Source organism: Pararge aegeria, chromosome 12 (assembly GCF_905163445.1).
Source record: "Pararge aegeria chromosome 12, ilParAegt1.1, whole genome shotgun sequence".
Taxonomy (NCBI): domain Eukaryota; kingdom Metazoa; phylum Arthropoda; class Insecta; order Lepidoptera; family Nymphalidae; genus Pararge; species Pararge aegeria.
The window spans coordinates 12,726,993-12,747,692 of record NC_053191.1 but is presented as its reverse complement, the minus strand read 5'-3'; the positions used below and the strand labels follow the sequence as shown (position 1 = coordinate 12,747,692).

Below are 20,700 nucleotides of genomic sequence, written 5' to 3'. Positions count from 1 at the left end.
TATATATTTTCAAAAATCGAAAGTTATGTGACTATCTCCTATGTTAGTAGACTAGTCTAGACTACTAAACGATGCTATTTATTGAACAATAATTAATCAAAAATTATGTTGAGTATAATTAAATAGTGAGGTATTAAGTTCGCGTAATCCAATAAATATAGAATTAAGAACAACACCTTCGAGTTTTGATAAATTAGGGTAAATTTGCATTTTAATCTGGCAGCACAGGAACTGTCTGAATTTAAAGAAAAATGGCCGACTCACCTAACGTCAAAACTTCTTGGGCGAGTGTCTGTAAAACGTGTGATAATTAATATTTATCGAAAACGACGACGAAAAGTGCAGAATAAGTGTTTGTGAAGTGATTTCGTGTTTGTGTTTTCTTGTAATTCAATCGTTTCAACATATATCTTATACCCTGGAGCACGGAAAGCAACAACTGTACATACAACTCTGATGCACAGTAAGTAACAGACGTTTTATGATTGAAAAACACATTATAAAATCAATTGAAAAGTTCCAACAGTGATTGAGAAGAACAAACTGCCATACAAACTATTCGGTTATTATAATTACCATATATTTTATCAGAAATAATAATTATGCCTACACCCTTGAATACTTGTATTTAGAGGTCTCACGTAAATATTATTATAAAACAAAGGCCAGTACACAGCGGTTAGTTGTATCCATATAATGATAATGATATTCGTACACTAATCACGATATGATAACTGAGTATCATCTGAGGATGTCAGCTTCATAAATAGAAATTTTGTTTATACTGTGCGATTGTGTACGATTATCGTGTCGAAAACGTGACGTTGATAATTTTTAAACAATAATTAAAAAAAAAATACGATTTAATCTAGATTAATTTAAACTTAGTATTTAAATAGTAGCTGTAATGTATATAAATTTACAAAGTGAAAACATTGCAAGTTCTCCAAGTGTAAGTATAAATACGTAAATTAAAATTAAAATTAAAAGAGAGGTACTATGTTACCCAAAAATTAGTAAGTATGGGAATATTGTTGTGCTCTGACCTCTGGTCACTGTGCTTAAAACCATATTGATCTCCGTTAAAAACAAAAATAAATTTATCCCATGGGAACCATAATTTTTTCAAGGATAACAAGAGCTATTTTAGACTACCATCAGTCTCTGTGTTAAATTTCATTTAGCAGTACTAGCCTGATTGAGTAAAACATCAATACACAACATTTGCATTTGTGATATTTGTATTAGTATAGAAGTACAAGTCTTAAGAGGTCTATTGAAACAAAGTTACTATGAATAAAATGAGAATATAGTAGAGAGACTATAGATAGCTTTCCCTTGTTACAATCACACCTATTGCAAATGCAAGCAATGCTTATTCACTTTATGAGCTGGAAGGAATGTGTTTAGGAACTAGTAGGAAACAAAAACAAAAACACACAGACTAACTTCTAATACCTAGTGATTTAAAATAGTTGTATAAAGCTGCAAAACATGTTGGATTTTTTTTAACACACTGTGGTGCAAAATGTGACTTACTATTGCTTACATTAAAGCTAAGTTTTTTTTAACACTCTGTGGTGCACATTGAAAGTTTAACAGGTGTATCTTTAACTGCAAAATGTATCTTACTATTGCTTAGATTAAAGCTAAGCTCTCTAAAACAAACTACAAATCATGCTACAGTATAATTAGACTCTGATTAAGATAATCCCTACCTATTATTAATGCAAAAGTGTGTTACTTCTTCTCAAAGCTACCTAGCAGTCAATCAACATTATTGTTAGTATATGAAGCCCTATTGGAAATTAAGGCTTCTTTGGATCCCGAATAAATAAAGATTTGCTCAAATGCCTAAGACTCTAAACTTGACAGACTCTCACTAAAACTAAAATAAATAGCTTTTCTATAAGTAAAAACCATGATAAGTGGCAAAACTTGTTTTAAAATAACTAGTTGTAAGTAGGAGCGATAAGGAAATCTAATAATAGGATAATTACAAATATCATGAATGAATATAATGAAGGTAGGCAGTGACATGATGAGGCATTACTTTTTTGAGTTCCCAATGACTCAGCTGTCTAGGGAAATCATCAAGATTGATAATTATCATTCTAGTTTTGCGTTTGATCAGCTTCATTGGGATTTTGTGTTCTGTTGTTTATGTACAAATTGATTTGTTTTAGTCCTTAAAATAATGATTATACCTACTCTTTGATTATTAGTTAAAGTTGTGAGATAGTAAGTGTACAAATATAATTAGATAAATATTAAGTGGATTGTATAAATTATTGTGGAAGAATTTGCTAGTTATTTGTGATCTGTGGGGCAAATATGTTAAAGATAAGAAATAATATTCTTTGTACTTTATACTTAAGCAGCTTATCACAATTTCGGTAAGATAAATTTATTGTTATTTACTTGATACATTAGGTATGCTAAAGTGAACTTAATTGTTTGAGTATGAATCAGACCAAACTTATGTGATGTTAAAGATTTGACAAATGTTTTGTTGTATAAACCTACTTCACAGTTGATATATTTATGGGCTTGTTTTAAGGTGAAGCTTTGTATGAAACATTATAAAGCCTAGCCTAGCCTAGCTTGCAATACATGGTCACAAGCAAATGCATCTCATTGACTTAGCAACAATGCTGGCAACTATGGCTTTGGGCAAATTGCAAAGTATTGACCAGATTCTTGTACATGGTGCATCTAGGTGACACCATTGATGCAAGCTATTTGCTTCGGTTTTAAGTCCCACTCACAGCAGCACAACTTTTTACCTGCCACCATGTATAGAATTGTTATTATGTTAGAACATTATAATAATGGCCTAAGGAGAGAGTGAATTAGCACTTAGACCCTCCACACTGCTCCTATGTTTATAGTTATAATGACCGGGGCCAGCTGTGGGCATGCCTCAGAGAATACATATCATAGGTAGATATTATCATAGGTATCATATTTAAGTAGAAACAAGAATTGCCCATTTTGAGAGAATAACGGATGCCCTTTGTTATTGAAATCAATGCTAAATATAGCTGATAAACTATGTTCAAATAACAATATATCACTTATCAATACTCTATATTAGGTTAAATAAATAAATCTAATCATTCATGTGACACAGTTTGTCTAGAACACTGATTATTCAACCATATATACTTAAAATGTGCTTTGGTTCCTGCTGTTAAAATTTAAGCTTTTATTTCGAGTCTTGCTAGAATTTTCCAGTGGTCAAATTAGCTTGTACTTTAGCTAACAAAATAACATGCCTGTAAGGGTGCCTTTCCATGCGAAGATGTGAAATCTACGCTACGAAAATAGGTGACTGTTTCAACCGATACTAAGCTATGTAGCTGTGCGAGGAAGATGCGCCGCCGCAAAGTAGCTGCGCGAGAAAGAGGCGCAGCTCGAGCTATGAGATGTATCGATAGTAGGGAAGTGGCATGTCTACTTTCAGCGACAAACGCGGGCATACTGTAGGTACTCTGCTCTGCACACAGCAACACCACTCGCAACGGCCCATAGCACGCATCTTTCCATATAAAAACATATCTTAGTTGAATCCGTTTCCACCAGGGCTAAGCTATGTGCACCAATGAATGTGATTGGTGGATATCAAACGCATCCATAGCAACGTAGCATAGCACATCTCTGGTAGAAAAGCAGCCTTATTGTAGCAGAGCTGTAATTTCGGTAAGGTCATGGTTTTGAGCGGAAAGTATTAAGGGGCGGCAAAAGCGGGGAGCGGGGAAAGTCATCAGGCTCTTCTTGAAATAAGCATCTGGTCCAATGTACGAAAAGATTTTGTAATGAATATAATTCAAGCTTTGTCGTCAATAACCCACAAAATTTAAACAGCTCCAATTTAGATTACAATAATTTGAACACAGCTTAGCACAGTTATAGGATGTCATCATCGTTATAATTTTTTTAATGATGACTAATTAGCCTAAATTAGCCATCATTCACGCTGCTGGAGAAAGGCTATTCTCTTTGAGGCACTGCCAATTTCTTAACGCCTGGACTGGCACTGAGAATTTTCACAGATCGCCACTGTGTCTAACAGTAGTGCTATTTCATACGTTTCACTCGTGTATTTTGCTCATCAGATGTGAGGGGGGTGGCATGTGGGGCACGCAGGCGGGGTGGGTATGCGGGGCGCTGGCGGCCGCGTTGCTGGTCCTGCTCGCGCTCTGCCGCCGAGCCGCCAAGAAAGCGCCCGTGTCTGTCCACCAGCCGCGTGTCACACAGGTAAATCCTCAGCATATTTATCTCCATATAATGAAAAAAAAAACAACATCTCACTATAATATACGCATCAGAAGTGCCCTTAAAGGTCTGCTAAATGTCGCACGCTTTATATCCTTGTTTTAAAAATCCCGTGGTTCGTATAGAAAATATGCCAAGATCGGTTCAGCTATGAATCGCCCAAAGATAACAAAGGCTATTTCTTTTAATCTATCGGAAACGTTACTCTGGTACTTTTCTGGGTTAAAATGTAACCTGTATCCACCTCCAAAATGCTCGAAAAATCTGTGCCAATTTTCATCTAGATCGTTGAACAGTGGTTGAACATAGGTAACAAACAAATATATTTTATTGGTTAAAACAGACATTCTTTTGTTTATATTTATAATATTAGCATCAGATAGTAACGTTTTAAATCAATGATTTAGCATGGATGCGAATTTCACAATAACTGAATTTGCAAATAGAACGCCGTACATTAATTTATTAAAAGCTGATTCAGATTTCGCATGAAACTATTTACGCGTTTGCTAATAAATCCAACACTACTTCCAGGTGCACATAGTGTGTGGTGGAACAGCGCGTGTCACTCGCTTGGGGTCTCCGCCGGAGCCCCACCGCGTCTGCGCCTCCCTTGCCGTGGCGCCTGCGCCCGATCCCCCCGCCGATCCCAAACATTGCGACATACCTCAACCTTCACACATCCTCATCGTCCAGAACTGCACACAAAACACTGTGCCGCAACAATCAGACACTCCACAACCATCTAGCTCTCAAGTATCTCGACAACCTTCTCTAGAGTATCGCGGAATACCGAAGCTACCTCTTCCCGAACAGTGGATGCATAAACGACCTTTTGACTACAAATATTCAGCCATCCCAAGACCATTAGCTCAAATAGTTAACTCTGATTTGGGTGTCGAACTGCAAAGAGAATCTCGTGCTAAAAAATACAGTGCCACCAGATCGCCTTCTTTGGAAAAAGACGATAAGTCACCTTTTGTTACCAGTGCAAAGGCCTTGGATTCGGAGGTATTCGGATTCGACGCAGAATCTGTAAGAAAATTGAGTGGGGACGTAGAGATCACCAATGAGATGGGTGAACGGGCGCCCTCGTCTCCGCACGAGAGTGATAAAGAAATGTCACCAAGTAATCTAAGAAGGTTTCGATCAGTTAGCACGCGGCTTAACATGTGCAGCGTAAGTGAAGGACCGTACTCGGAATCACAACAAGAATGTTTAGAGATGCAAAACTCGCCACGCGTTTTGGAATGTAGTTCAGCAAAAGAGAAATCGTCTGGATCAAAATTTGATTTCTCCCCAAAAATTTTAGCAGACTGTATAAGTTCACCCCGCTTTTTCACACCGCCAGAAATGGTTTCGCCTATGTTTTTCGCAGAACCTTCACCTAAATCAGTTTACTATGACACTGTGAGGTCTCCTAAGTTCTTTCCAGAAACGCCGAGGGACGCAGAGGTTCCACAGTCTCCGAGAGCTTTAGGCGACCATCGAAACAGAACGAATGGTTTAATCGAAAAACCAAGCTCTCCTAGAGTTCTTAGTGCTCGACCTAGCCCTAAGGTTCTTATTTATAATAAGGAAAATTATTTTACTTTTGAGCGTCTAAATGCCACTGAAGAAAGTTCTGCGCGAGTGTCTCCGAGACCTAGGAGATACGGAGGAAGAAATTCTATTGAAAAGGAAAGATTTACGCCGCCCGCTGATAAAGAAGTTAGAAAGTATAGAAGACATAATAGCTGCGATACTAATTACAAAAGCGTTGAGTTGAATATATCAACGTGCGATGGTATCAAAGAGACTGAGGTCGCCACTAAAATAGAAGAAAAAGATGTAGTTGACTGTTGTGCTAAAATAAATTCTCTTCGAGTGGACACAATGGAGGAAAGCGAGAAGAAGGAATTGACACCTATTCCGAATTCCGCACAAGCAAGGAGACAAAGGCTAAAATCAATATCTCTTGATTCAGACAACGCACGAATAATCGAACAAAATCTAGGCTTACCAATAGCTAAGCAAATGAAGGATCAAATGAATGAGGCGTATAAAAATCAAGAAATCAGTACGTCATGTGAAAGTATGGAGCAAAATACAAACAGGATATCTCCCTCTGGAGAACGGCCTGTATTTAAGTTTGATGTGGATCAAAAAGAAAAAATCGAAGTTGAGCCCAAATCTCCAGACTTGAAACAAAAGAAATGCTTACGACAAAGTTCTGATACTCAGTCCTTTATAGATATGCCTAGATTTTCACCCAAAGAATTCGAAATCACAGTAACATCTGAAGAAGGTGCAACGACAGCGGCAGAAACACATACAAAACGAAAGGACAAGAATTTACGAAATTTAACAATAGACTTGTCCAAACGTGATAGCGAATTAGAAAAAGAATTGTTAGAATTTGAAAAGCTTTACACAGATGCCGAAGATAAAAAAGTTAAAACACCCACATTAAAAGTTAAAGCAACATCTTTAGATTCTTCGGAAACTGTAAACCTTTCACTACCACAAACAAAGGCTTTAGAAGTTCCTCAAAATTCAATATCAGTGCCGAATACACCAAAACGTCAGTATAAACGAATACTAGCTCAAAAGAGCGCTAAACATGACTTGGCTGGTGGGAAATTGGGGCATAATACTGTTCAAACTACAGACCAGCGGAGACTGTTTATGAAGGGACAGGACAGCGGTATATTTCTTAGAGAGAATCATGCATCCCTAATGTTATATCAGCCTGGAATTTCTAGAATGGGATCAAGGACAATGGGATCTTTTGACGAAAACATGTCTGATAACGGGCCAGAAATTAATATTTCAAATGTTGATTGTCGGTCGTTTCACGTGGATACTGTTCAGACTCTCGGTTCTAATCTTCTAAATTATAAACAAAATTTAAGTGTATCAAGTACGAATTTAAAAACACTTCCTGAAGGCGTTCCTTCGGACGATTTTGAGCCAAGTGCGGAAGACGAGAAATTAGTCAAGAAATTGCATAGGCGGAATTCAAATCAAAGCTTAATGTTAAGCACTCATAGTCTTCAGGGTTCGAATTGCTCTTTAAGCAGTGCGGGCGCGTCCTGCCATAACATAAGTACTGTGAGGACAAGTATATCAAATTTCAGTTTGAACTCTGACAACAGACAAAAAAAGTTGTCTCTAGAGCGAAGGGATTCGAACACATCCATTAATCCAAGCGAGCATTTGACACCAACTACAAGGGTGATATGTTCCTCCAATACGAATTTGTCTGGGGAGTTGTCCAAAAATTGCCTTTTACAGCGACGTGGATCGAATAACAGCCTTACTTTAAATATACTTTCAAGTAACAATCTTAGCCGCCATTCGAGCAATAGTTCGTTAAACAAGGACACAAAACTGGGCCAGAAGAAAGGTCTATTAGAAAGACGCAGTTCAAATACTTCTCTCACTTTAAACATAAACACGTCGAATCCGCAACTATCAACAAACAGAGCTCTAAGCATTTCTAACTATAATTTGAATGGCTCAACGTGTAATTTAAGCAGATACAACAGCAATCACAGCATAGATATCGCTGAACCACGGAAAGGTCTTTTGGAAAGACGGGGCTCGAATACATCCTTAACGCTAAATATTCAACCACAAGAACCTAGAGATTTGGAGATTGATGAATCTTTACTAGATCCTAATTTACAAGATATAGCTCACAGGGATAAACACAGAAAATCTTTGAGTACGGAAAATTTGATACCAAAATCCTATAAAAATAGAACTCGATTACTTTCAACAGAAAAGGGTTTGGGATTCGGCTCTCATGACAATCTTTGGTCTTCTTCATTTACGGAACAAGATTGTGGCCAAAACTTAACATACGTTTGTGGGGATCAAGAGAATGAAATAATATACGCGTTCGGTCATGAAGAGGATCCCAATTTTCAATCAGGATTCGTACGTAATATAACAACGAAACCGTTGAGTCCTCAGACCACTTCCGAGGACTTCAGGTTATACTTAGCTAATATGCAGCATCTCCAAAATGCTTCAAGCGTTTTAACTCGTCAACAGTTAAAAGATTTGAATGAGGTATTCCAAAATGGGTATTCTAAAGTTAAATGCCTTGCTACAGGTGAAGGTTGCTCTTGCTCGGGCCGAGTTACTGAAGGTATATCGAACGAAAACCTGCAGATACCAGAGGATGCTACACAACCTTGCTCCGAATACCAGAAGGGCCTGCTGAGAAATTTACATCAAGAATTTTGGGATATGCCCACGAATTTCCAAGAGAAGCCTATAGTATCTGGTTCCCATCCAAAGAATAGATATAAGACAATTCTTCCTAACGAACATTCTAGGTTTATTTTGCGTGCGGACACTGGGATTAGCGAAGCGTATATTAATGCCAATTTTATTAAGGTAAGTGGTTCTTTTTGTTCAAATCTAAAAAAGAATATAGTAAAAGCAGTCTACTATTTATTATGCCAAAGATTCCGCAGACTAATTATTAGTATATTAATATTCCTTTGTTTCATTATATTCCAAAATAGCCTTAACTGTAAATGATTTGACTAACTATATCATTGTTTAATCTTTCCAGGGGCATGAGTACTCGAAAAACAGTTACATTGCTACCCAAGGACCGTTGCCAAACACTATTTACGACTTCTGGCTTATGGTACGACAGAATGTTATCGATTTTCGATCTCAAAGACCGGCGGATGTCCCTCCGTCGGATTGCATACAGAAGATTGTAATGCTCACGAACTTTTTCGAAAACATTCGACAGAAATGCGAAAAATACTTCCCAGTCGAGATTGATGAAGAAATATTGACACAGAGTCCGGATTGCAACGAAACTACATTCTTCCCAGAAGAGAGTATTCCAAGGAACAGTTTTACAATCAAAAACGATGGGATGATCAAAAAATCCGGTTACACCATAAGAAAATTGGACGTGCGTTACGAAACTACTGAGTCTAGTGATAGTGTTGTTGTGTACCATTACTGGTTCCACAATTGGGCCGATCATACGTGCCCAAAGGATGTGACAGCTTTATTGAACTTGAGCTTAGACATTTTAAAAGAAGAGTTTTACGATTTTAGTAATAGTAACGATGAGACGGAAGAACAGTGCAAGTGCGGTGAGGTGCCGAGTCCCAATTCACGATTTATGTTCCCTGCTCTGGAGGCTCAGAGCGCTGCTTGCCCCATTAATGTGTGCGTGTCTTCTCCATCGAGTTTTTCTACTGAAAATCTGTTTCCGCCGACTATCGTTCACTGCTCGGCGGGTATCGGCAGGACTGGGTGTCTCATCGCTATTTTAAATGGCATAAAACAACTAACGAACGAACAAAAAGTTGACGTTTTAGGCATAGTGTGCAACATGAGGTTGAATCGTGGAGGCATGGTACAGAACTCTGAACAGTATGAGCTTATACATAAAGTTTTGTGTCTCTATGAACGGGCGTGTTTGCCGAGTTTATAGCTACATCTGAACATACGTCTAAGTTAGTTTTTCCAAAAATTAGTGTTGTATTGTACATTTTGCAAGTTTTTTTTTACATATAGTAATTTTTTTTAACCTATCTTATAATGTAAGCCATCTGCGTTGCAACCGATTAGGGGTATGGGTTCATAGTATGACTTCTCTATACCCCTAACAGGTTAATTTGCTATCATCTTAGACTCCGTCTAACGCTTACCTGTACTTAGTGTAAATTAAAAAAGTGTAGTGTGTGTTTTAATTTTTAAAATACACTACACTTTTTTTACACTTCTAGAACGGCTCTTTTTAATTTATTTGTGGTTAGTTATTTTAACACACTTGTATTTTTCAAATATTTTTTTTAAAACATACTTCGATTTATATTAAAAGATTGCATACATTATAAAAGAAGTTCGAAAAAATTTAGCATACTAACTTATTTAGAGTTAGTAAGAGTTGTATTTTGGATTGTTTTAATTTTTTAAATGTAATAATCGAAATTATATAATTAAATTGTATTTTGTTGTAGACTGAATGCTGACTAGTGTCATTTCACAACATTACATAAGGCCCAATTGGACGATTCATCGAAAGAAAATGATATTTAGTGAACGTTCATGAACAACTGCTAATCCATTATAATCTGAATATGGATTATGAACCCATAAAATAATGAATGAATCGTGTAAGAAAGCTAAACCGGCGGTAATTGTAAATGTTATTTTCTCTCTTAAATTTAAGGAAGTGAAGCAGAATGGAAAAAGATGGTATGTCACTTAAACAATATCTTGCGTTTTAATGTTTAATACAAATAAAAAGCCGAAAAGTTTTTTTTATAAACTTATTTCTTACCTATTTAACTAAAAATAATTTATATGATTCCATTTACTTCTTTGCACATGAGTCGAGTCTTGGTTGAGTCGAAACAACGGATGAGTCGGTTTACGCGTTTTGCTGTTTGGCCTTACATTCCTACTTTATCTTTGCCTTAGTAAAAGTTTTTATCTAAACTTCTGTCATTTTATATAGAGGTCCAAACGTCAAAATTTTAGAACTCTGTACAGATTTCATAGATTTACTTTACTATGAAGTTAAGTTTTCTAATATGATAAATTATATTAGGGATTCGGTACTCTTTAGTTGTGTACTTTTCTCATGCAAATGTAATGCAAAATCAAAATCTACCATTACCGCTGGTGATATTTTTATCAATGCATCTCTCTGTTCTATCTATTGATTTACATAGAAACAATATTATAATATCCAATAATCGTTTCTGAGGCTGGTTTTCGTTGACCAGGGTGCTTACTACAATCTCTAAAGGCAGTATTATATTAAAACAAACATTTTATAATTAAAGATTGTTCATGCTCTTGTTCCAAAATAATAATTATTCTTATTTTAGGCATCTCAAAGTACATATATAAAGCTATCATTTTAAAATAAAACTGCTCTAAGCGATAGTAGTAAACCCCTTTTAAGTACTAACCTTTTATAGTATTGTTAATAGACTTTTAAAGAGATTACTCGGGTGAAATTTTTGCCAAAAAATAAGAATAAAATTTTATGCTCCATGGTAAATGACTATTTCAGGGTCATATCAGGAATTCAGTGGATACTATAACCATTAAGATATATAATGTAATATAACCATATAGATACCCATCAAAAATACCATTTAAGACAGTTAAATTGGCAGCTTCCAAATCTATAATAATTAAATTATTACATCAAGGTAGATTAATGATAAATAGTTTTCGCCCTGTTTAAAAAGTGTTTTCTAAGGATATCCTACAGAGAGTCTATTTTAAGGCAAAGTTAAATTTCACCTAAGTAAGCACTAAGACCTTGCTTCACCTGGTCAAAAAAGAAAAACCAACACTATACATTCTTGAACAGTCATTTTTAAACTTTTAAACGGCGGAACATTTTTGCTAAACGCATCGTCTGTGTCATCTTGAAAGCTATCCATTTACTATCAAATTTTAAAATGAAAGTCACAGCTGTATTACTACTTTTTGTATGGTAAAATGCTAAATCTATGTCCACATCTGTTGCATTTTAAATTCATCTTATGTTTAGCGCATGCTTTAGAATAGATTGTGGGATAGTGTATTACAAACGCTTTATTTTGCGCCATCTTGCCTTTTAAAACGCACAGAGTAGTGTCCGTGGACAGATGCGTATCGGAACCCTTGTGTCTTGAACTTTCAAATCACCGTCTTTTATATGAACATACCTACATAAGTGTCAGTTGTGATTAAGAAGCTCTAAGATGATGATGAGAGCGCTCAATATCCGAGGCATACGCTATACAAATTTGGTTTTATATTTTAAACGTGGCATAACGTCGGAATATGCAGTTATGCCGTTTTTCTTCACGCTCTTGACGGCCGATTGGCGCAGTGGGCAGCGACCCTGCATTCTATGTCAAAGGCTGTGTTCGATTCTCCCAACTGAAGAGTGTATGTGCGACACACTACTAGTAGATACTATTAGTAGCACAGATGACTCTTCTGCCCGTTTTCCGATATATTCCCTTATTTTTGCCTCGTACGACAGACGTAGGACGAGGAAGGGTGGTGACAACTCAGTGGCGTGCATAGAGGGTATGCACATGATATAAAATGAAGAAAATCCCCAGTATATATATAAATACTTAAGTGTGTAGGCTTTTTATAACTCCTACAATGCCTATACTTAAGTTTTTTACAACTCGTACTGGGGATTTTCTTCATTTTATATCATCTGCATACCCTGTGCGTACCCTCTATGCGTGCCACTGTGACAACTTTATTATGATCAGCCACTGCACAGCACAATTCCGATGTTCGCCCATGTTTATTAATGAATTCCATTACAACGCAATGTTAAAAGCACACAAGTGTTGACATAATGTCTACTTGTTGATGATGCACACGTTTTTTAATAAAAAGACTGATTGTAGTTTAATAAACATTATTAAATATTGTTGTGATAAATCAAATTAATAATACCATGTACCCAAATTGAGCAAAGAAACTGCCCTTACATTCAAGCAAGGCACAAATATAAAAAAAAAATATAGATGGCACAGACAACTAATAATAGACAATAGTCAATATAAATGCTTTAGTGAGATGTACTGATATATATATATGTTTATTGTGTAAGTTGTGCTTTGTAGCTAGCAAAACTTAATTTTAAATATTCTTTAAATATTTCCTCCAAGGTAAACCACTAGTAAAAATTAGAAAAAAGTAAAACTTCAGTCTGTATGAGACTAGTATAACAAGCTTTACGTATAAATTTAATTTGAGACTTAATCCATTGGTATAAGGCTCAAGTAATTTTTATAAACACTATTATACGCACATTTCTTTATTATTTATTTTAGGCTATGGTAAAAATTTAGCGAATTCTGACAATTTTTATTGTTATAATAATATAAAATTGTATTTTTTATCAACTCTCTCTAGTAAACTAAATTGTAAAAAAAAGCTTTGGTACGTATGTCTAATATAAAATGTTTGACCAGAAACAATTTTATGTGTCTATAATAGATGGGCCATGATATAGCTTGCCCAATTTTTGTATGGCGCATGGTAGACGGTTGCTATATTTTTCCTTAAAACGATATCCACCCTCTATTTAGGAATTTATGTGAAATGTTGCCCACTTTACACTAGTTTGATAATGTGGCGTTATTTAGGTATCCATCACGAATCCATAAACTACACTAAACACATCCTATCTATTGGACATGTTTTTACAATATGTGGACATTTTCGATAAAAAATAATATCATATTTGCTACCTATTTTAATAAAAGAGTAAATCGTACTGTTTAATAATATGACAACACTGGCACAAAGTAAAATTGACTATTTTGATATAAACTAAATGTGTGATGTTATTTACATGAAGTACCTTTTGAATAATGTTCAGAAGCACTTAGTTTTATTAAAATGGATCTCGATTATTTTTGTCTATGATAATATTTTAATATACTTCAAATTTTATTTCTTTTTAGGCTTTATTAGAAACAAAAAAATATAGATGTACATAAATATATTTTAACTATTGCAAGAAGTACATGTATTTTTTAAAAGCAAAAAAATATACCAGTGTTGCCATAATTCTACCATAAAATATTTATCTAACTTTTACGGGCATTATACCAATTTTAGTTTGTATACTTTATTAAATTTTGTATAGGTACTAGAAGCGCAATTTTATATCTGCTTATCTAGTTTGTCTATCTGAGGTGTGTACATTTTAAAATAAGTGACATTAGAAGTGTATTTATTGTTTTAGGTAGAAAAATTAACTAAAATCTATTTATTTGTACCCTTTCGAAGTAGTTTTTAAGCGTGTTAGTCAACTATATATTTTAAATTATAATGTAAATATGTGTGTCCAAAATATTAATATCCTTTTTTTAATTTTTAATTCTAAAAATATTCTATTGCAAGTTGCAAGAAATATATGGTATAGTACAAATAGTTTTTATTTTTTTATTTGATTTCCTTAATTTTTTATGCTTATGTATGTTACAGTTCATATATATATATATATATTCAGTTAAATTTCATAATAACTTCTTGTACGAGTGTAGAAACGAAACAGTAACGAGATAGTGCAGCCCAGTATTGGTTTCTGTAAAAATATCTTAAACTGCAGGTTTGAACCACTTAAGGTGCAAACCTGCATCTGTCTTTTGAATGGACCGTTGTCCGTTTTAGCAAGCTGTATATATATATTTACATGGATTAACACTTTAGTCACTGTAAATAAGTAGCCAAAGTAATTTAATACCTATTAACACGCCTTTTTTTGGTAACAGGGTGAAAGCTGACCCACAACAAAACCTTAAGTTGCTTTTAAAAAAAAATTAATGCATGACATTCAACTGCTTTTTTATATTATAAAATTTATATTATGATTTTATAATAAATCTAAATTAAATGTAAAATTTTTAGTAACTGATAGATTCCTACTTTAACTTGGTGGCAAAGTTATGGCACCTATCCGTAGAGCGAAAGCGGGGAGTTGGGAGGGAAAGTGTATCGCAGCGTAAGGGTCAAGATCAAAGCAGATTTTTTTATTGATTTAGTTTTTGCTTTGTTAAACATACTATTTAAATAGTACTGAGTAACAATTAGAAGATTACAATACTTCTTATTATATACTTATTTGTATAATTAAATATTAGATAATATATAACCAAATTAATAATATAAATTAAATTTAATTTCATAAATTTAAACTACACTCACAACCATAATTTTTTTTTTGTATGAGCCTAACCTTGCATAATGACTTTTTGTTTTGATATCAAAAACAAAACGTTAATAATTTATATTGTTATAAATGCCTCTTTAATTTTGATTAATTGCTCATATTATGTAAATCATACTTAGTTAATGTAAATTATGATTAAACACAATTATTTTTTTATACTTAATTGACGCTGAGTATCTATTGTAATTATTATTGTCAAAAATGACCTCGACTTTTAATTACTCTTCAACATCAGGGAGGACGATTATCTGCGTGTTTTTTAAGGTTGAACCACACTGGACGGAACTGCTCTGAAGCAAAAATCAAGGCCGCGCAGCTTCATGTTAAAGCCTAGTGCGGTTTACCTATTACATTTAAGTGTAAAGCAAAAGCTGATGCCTGCAACTTCATCCTACTAGATTTGGGTTTTTAAAAACTTATTGATTTTCCCTGATAAACGTGTTTTATTTATGTTCAGGATGCAAGTAATCTCTGTGAGATATTTCTTTAAAATCAGTTCAACAGTTGAGCCATGCATTGTAGACAGAACACTTTTTATATCTGAAGCAGGATTGATGTAAAAAAAAAGGCGGGTATGCCATAACAACGAAAATTATTATTTTAACCCGAGATATTATATATTCTAAGATAATCGAAGTGCATTATTATATAGAGTAATCTATATACTCAAAAGAACATATAGTCTCTTCGAATAGAATTCTGTATCGAATCGCAATTTTATTTATATCAAAATACTCAATATGTGCATATTTACGGTGAGTCAAATATAATATATTTTTAAACAATGTAATCAAATTATATTTAACACAAATATGATTTGTATAATTTCACATTTTATTTAAATATCTGACAGTTTGTTGTGTCTTCTTTGACTTTTGTAGTGTGGTGGTTCAACCTTTGTAAAAAAAAAGGCGTATATGTAGGCGCTGAGTATTAAAGGCCACGACATTTGTAACTATTGTGCTGAACATAAATATCTAAAACGTCTAAATATACCCAGCGGATTAGCAGCACTACTACAGACCAGTCAAAGTTTTGTTTTAAGATATGTGTAACATTTTCACGATTGACGTCATATTTAGTTTCCTCATCATTTTCAAATAGTGTCCGGTATTCTTTTGAAATGATGCCGCCCAGTGTCATATGGCTTCACCGTCATCAATGGCACTAGTATTGTATTATTTTAAGTTTACACGAATAAATAGATTCGTAGGTATCCCTCTGAGAACACTCCTATGGGTACCTTATCCTACATATGTAGGTGCATTTCCACGGTGGTTTTTTTTTAATTAAAACATCGCGTATTTTTATCGCCGTGTATTGCCGCACATTGGCTACCCGTCTTTGATTTCTTGATCTAAAGCAATATACCAAATGTGCCTACCTAATGTTAATAAATAGAGTGATAAAAGAATTAAAACGTGTACCCATTGCAATTTCACAAAAAGCTGATCGTATAATAGTACCGATTTCAAAAAAAAATTGCTATAATAGACGACCCGGAAAGATGACAGGCACGTCACCGCCGCACCGCGTCGCTCGCAATAGTTGTGGTTCTTGAGCACGTAAATAATACCATCAGTTTTACATATTTGGCATTATAATCTGTTTCTTATTGAGAATATCTTTATATTTTTTTTTTGTTTATTATTGATTAGTAAGTAAGTGTGTTCTCATAAGATTGTAGACAAATTAATTATCGTAGAGGAGGGTCAAGCTTTCTTTACAGTGAGAAACAGATTACAGGAATTTTGTCCTAACAAAGTTGTAGTTAGAAGGAGCATAACATAACGTAACCAACAACACAAAGGTTCAGTATTTTATTATTAAGGTGCGTTGAATCCAAGAAACATTTTTACAACTTGTGCCCCCGAGAACAGAACATGCTTTTGACCTTAATCGAGAGAACTAAATAACGGTAACTACTACTTTATAGCCGATAACAGTCCACTTCTGGACTAAGAGCCTTTCTTCAGGGAGGTTTTGCCCATAATGATCACCACAATCATGATGGCATGAATCAGTTGTGATTGCAGTAGATGTTAATAGTAATTGATACTATCTTTGGTAGCAACTTAACTTGTTTACGAAATCACATACGCGGTATTGTTAAAGCGGTTCTGGATCAATGTTAGTTATTTAGGAGTTTTCCGGAATCTCTTCCGGAGATTCTTGACACCCCTTGCCACGCCGTTACCATAACCGCTGCCAGAGCCAGGAATAGCGGGGCTGCCCGACACAGGTCTGTGCCATTTATTTAGTCTAGCCAATTCGAAGTGTTTATACCGACACTTGTCGGTCGCCAGAGCCTCGTCGGTTAGACGGTAGAGTGCACCACGTGCCGGTGAGGTTGGCATTTTGGGAGGCTGACTGGTACTAGCCTCCCACCCCACCAAGTAGTGTTGGTGTACCCATTGCAATTTCATAAATAGCTGATCGTATTATTATTAGTATCTATTTAAAAAAAATGTTGTTATTTAGGACAATTTTTATCTACTTTAACTAATGAACTGATAATCTTTTAACATTCCCAGTACAGTACAGTAGTTGAAGTTGTTTCTTGTATGCCCTGCGAAGTGTTACTCTGTTTATAGGCCATCGGGTATCGCTTGGTTTTCGCTTACAATCAGGTGGGGCATTTGTTTTATTTGTGCACGATTAATATAAAAAAAATAAGACCCTACTATTAACATAAAATATTTGTTTGCGATGGCATGCCTTCTAATAATAATTTTATGTAAAGACTGCCTCTATACTAACAATTAAGTTAGAAGTTTCCAGAAAAGCAAAACACTAGGCTAAGTGACATTCATATCAAGTAGGTCATGACCCTTAACACCGGCTTTCGTCGATAACGAAGGTTGCATCCACTTTTGGCATCGTTTGACCCCAACCTTGACTTTTATTAAACAGTCATTATTACCACTTATTGACCATTTTAGCCCATACAGGTATTTGGCGACCTCCTTTGCGCAGCGGTCAGCGCTGTGTTTTTTTGTTCCCGGGTTCGATTCCATGCAAAGGCAATTTGGGAATTTATGATTTCTGAATTTTCTCTTGTCTGGTCGGAGGCTTCTGCCGTGTCTAGTTACCACCCTACTGACAAAATTTACCGATTCTTGCCAAACTTTATCGCTGCAAAATGTTCCTAATATCGGTTTTTCTGTTGCCGTATTACATATGTAGAAATGTTTTTTTTTTATCCCGCGGGAATGGTTCCAGGGTGCTTTCCAAGGAAAGAAAGTATCTGATTTCCTTTTCGAGCGTCCGTATAGCGAAAATATTAATACACACACTTCGCATTAAAAAACTCATAAAATTATTAAAGAATCATTGCTTTACTTACATGCTTACCTTCAATATCTAGTTTATTAGGTTATCAAACAGAATGCGCAAACGGTAATAGGAGATATTGCATAGTTCAAAGTTTATAGGGGGAAGCAGTTCAAAAAGCTAATAAAGAATAATATACATATTACCTTATCAGTCGAATTAGGACCAGATAATCCAAATTCGACTCCGATTTGCGACTTCTAGGAAAAATAAATTAATAAATTAATACAGGGGTTCCCAACCTTTTTAAGGCCGCGGCATACTAACAATACTAGAAATTTGTCACGGCACCAACGCCTTAATCTAGCTGGTTGAAATATATAGGTGCCTACTGGTTAGTTAGGCAGATAGGCACAAAAAATAAAACATTCACTGATTCATTAATAAGATTTTCCTAATTTTAAAAAATTGTTTACAATTACAATACAAAGAATTAAAAAAAATAAAACTGTCTCATCCCATCAATGTTGTTGAGCTTGGTACACACACAATGTTTCAAAGCGTGGTCAAATAATGAACGGCGGTGGGATTGAATTATTATTGTTTGTTTGGTTTTTTTTTTAATACTGTACTTTCTACGGCGCCGCGGCGCTGAACCCTCAGCGCCGCGGCGCCCAGTTGGAAAGCATATTATTTTATACAAGATACGTGTAATTAATAAAACAATTACGCAATACTTATAAGTACCTATTGAAGAAATTAATATCACTTTGTTATTTATTAAATTTATTCGTAATTTTCCTATACACGCAAAAAATAGGTACTTGCTTAAGCAGCTGAGTTATTCCTTTTTGATATTTTTACAAATGAATATAAAGGCTGAACCACACTTGCCGGCACTTTAATAAAGACAAGTAATTTAATTTAAATATTTATATTTTGGAAAAATAATTATAAAATTTACTGAACAGTTAACATTTCAAAAAAGGTGTCCAACAGGTTTAAGCGATGCACAAAAATTGTAGAGTAATGTTTGACATAGCTTGTCCGGGGAAGTTCTACCGCCGTCCGCCATGCCTATTTTCTGCTGCCAAGCTGCATTTCTGTGTTCCGGTCTTATTACAGTCACATGCGGCTTGAAACCTACGCCTCGGGTTGATGTACATTGGGGAGCACTTTGTGGGACGTTTTTCTTGCGTGTCCTGCGAAGTGTTGCTCTGTTTATAAACGATGGCGTCGCATTTGCCATCAGATGGGCCATCTGACCCTGAAAACAAATAGCAATTCACCATTAAATACTAAGAGTTCTGAAATCAGCTACAGCTTTTAATAATAATCCCTACTAATATTATAAATGTCAATGTAAGTTTGTTTGTTACGCTTTCACGCAAAAACTACTTAACCGATACTCATGAAACTTTGTACACATATTCTTGGAAATGTTAAAAGTAATATAGGATACTTTTTATACCGACATTAAGTTCGGTTCCTTTGGGAGAGGGGATGAGTGTTTGACGATTTTACACAATAACTCCGACGAATTATAACCACTAACTATAGAGGTTATAATATGTGTTTAATTTTGCCCAAACTGTGGTTGGAGATAGAGAACAGAACTCCTCATTGGACAGCAGCAAACCCCTCATTTAAGGCTTAGCGACACTGAATACTTAAATTTTTTTGGATCTAGAACTAAATTTAATGCCACATCAAATAACAGAATCAAAAGCAGACGAAGTCGCGGGCAACAGCTAGTAATAAATAAATATACTACGACAATGCACACATCGCCATCTAGTCCCAAAGTAAGCGTAGCTTGTGTTATGGGCACTAAGAAGACTGTTGAATATTTTTATGAATAATTAATTTACTTTTAATATACAGATAAACACCCAGACACTGAAAAACATGCAAATAAACTGGCAACAAAGCTTGGGGCGATTTAGCGTGTATGATTTCATATTATAAATATCTAAGAATATTTCGCAGCGCAGTATTGCGCAATTCCGTCTAGTGCGGTTCAACCTTAAATATAGAGAAACAAGTTAGCTTATAATATGATATACCTAATTTATTAAATCTGCTACTTTCAATTGTTATAAAGTAGGTAGTGCAAGCAGCCTTGATCTATTTTAATTTACAGGGTATTGTTTTTTTTGTTATTAAAAAAAACTGGCAAGTACGAGTCAGACTAGCTCTCTTTGTTCCTTTGAAGGACTTTAAAAAGTTATTCGGTTAATTATTTACTATATCGATTGTGTGGAGCAGACAGGCCTCGGGGAAGTAACTTCTGCCGCCAAGCAGCATTCCAGCTCGTAGAGTGTCGTTGCCGGTGTAATTCCAGGGTTGTGAGGCTTAACACAAGCGGTGATAGCCTAGTGGGTCAGGCTTCGGCTTTCCTTCCCTGG

At 35.1% G+C, this 20,700-nt stretch overlaps 1 protein-coding gene across 2 annotated transcripts; it reads left to right on the top strand.

Annotated features, from left to right (window-relative positions):
• Positions 1-269: 269 nt before the first annotated feature.
• Positions 270-12,374, top strand: LOC120627907. 2 transcript variants are annotated; one of them, XM_039896031.1, is made up of 5 exons: positions 270-463; positions 4,119-4,260; positions 4,813-8,667; positions 8,849-9,758; positions 10,266-12,374. In XM_039896031.1, exons 2-4 carry the CDS (start codon positions 4,135-4,137, stop codon positions 9,734-9,736), a joined length of 4,869 nt encoding a protein of 1,622 aa, XP_039751965.1. In that variant the 5' UTR covers positions 270-463; positions 4,119-4,134; the 3' UTR covers positions 9,737-9,758; positions 10,266-12,374. The 2 variants fall into 2 exon arrangements, with proteins under 2 accessions (XP_039751965.1, XP_039751964.1); XM_039896030.1 differs by having other exon boundaries at positions 8,849-12,374.
• The last annotated feature ends 8,326 nt before the right edge of the window (positions 12,375-20,700 follow it).

Coding starts and splice junctions, on each gene's coding strand:
- LOC120627907 (XM_039896031.1), top strand. CDS start 4,135: ATGTGGGGCACGCAGGCGGGGTGGGTATGCGGGGCGCTGGCGGCCGCG. Junction 4,261..4,812: donor ACCAGCCGCGTGTCACACAG/GTAAATCCTCAG, acceptor CACTACTTCCAG/GTGCACATAGTGTGTGGTGG. Junction 8,668..8,848: donor TTAATGCCAATTTTATTAAG/GTAAGTGGTTCT, acceptor TAATCTTTCCAG/GGGCATGAGTACTCGAAAAA.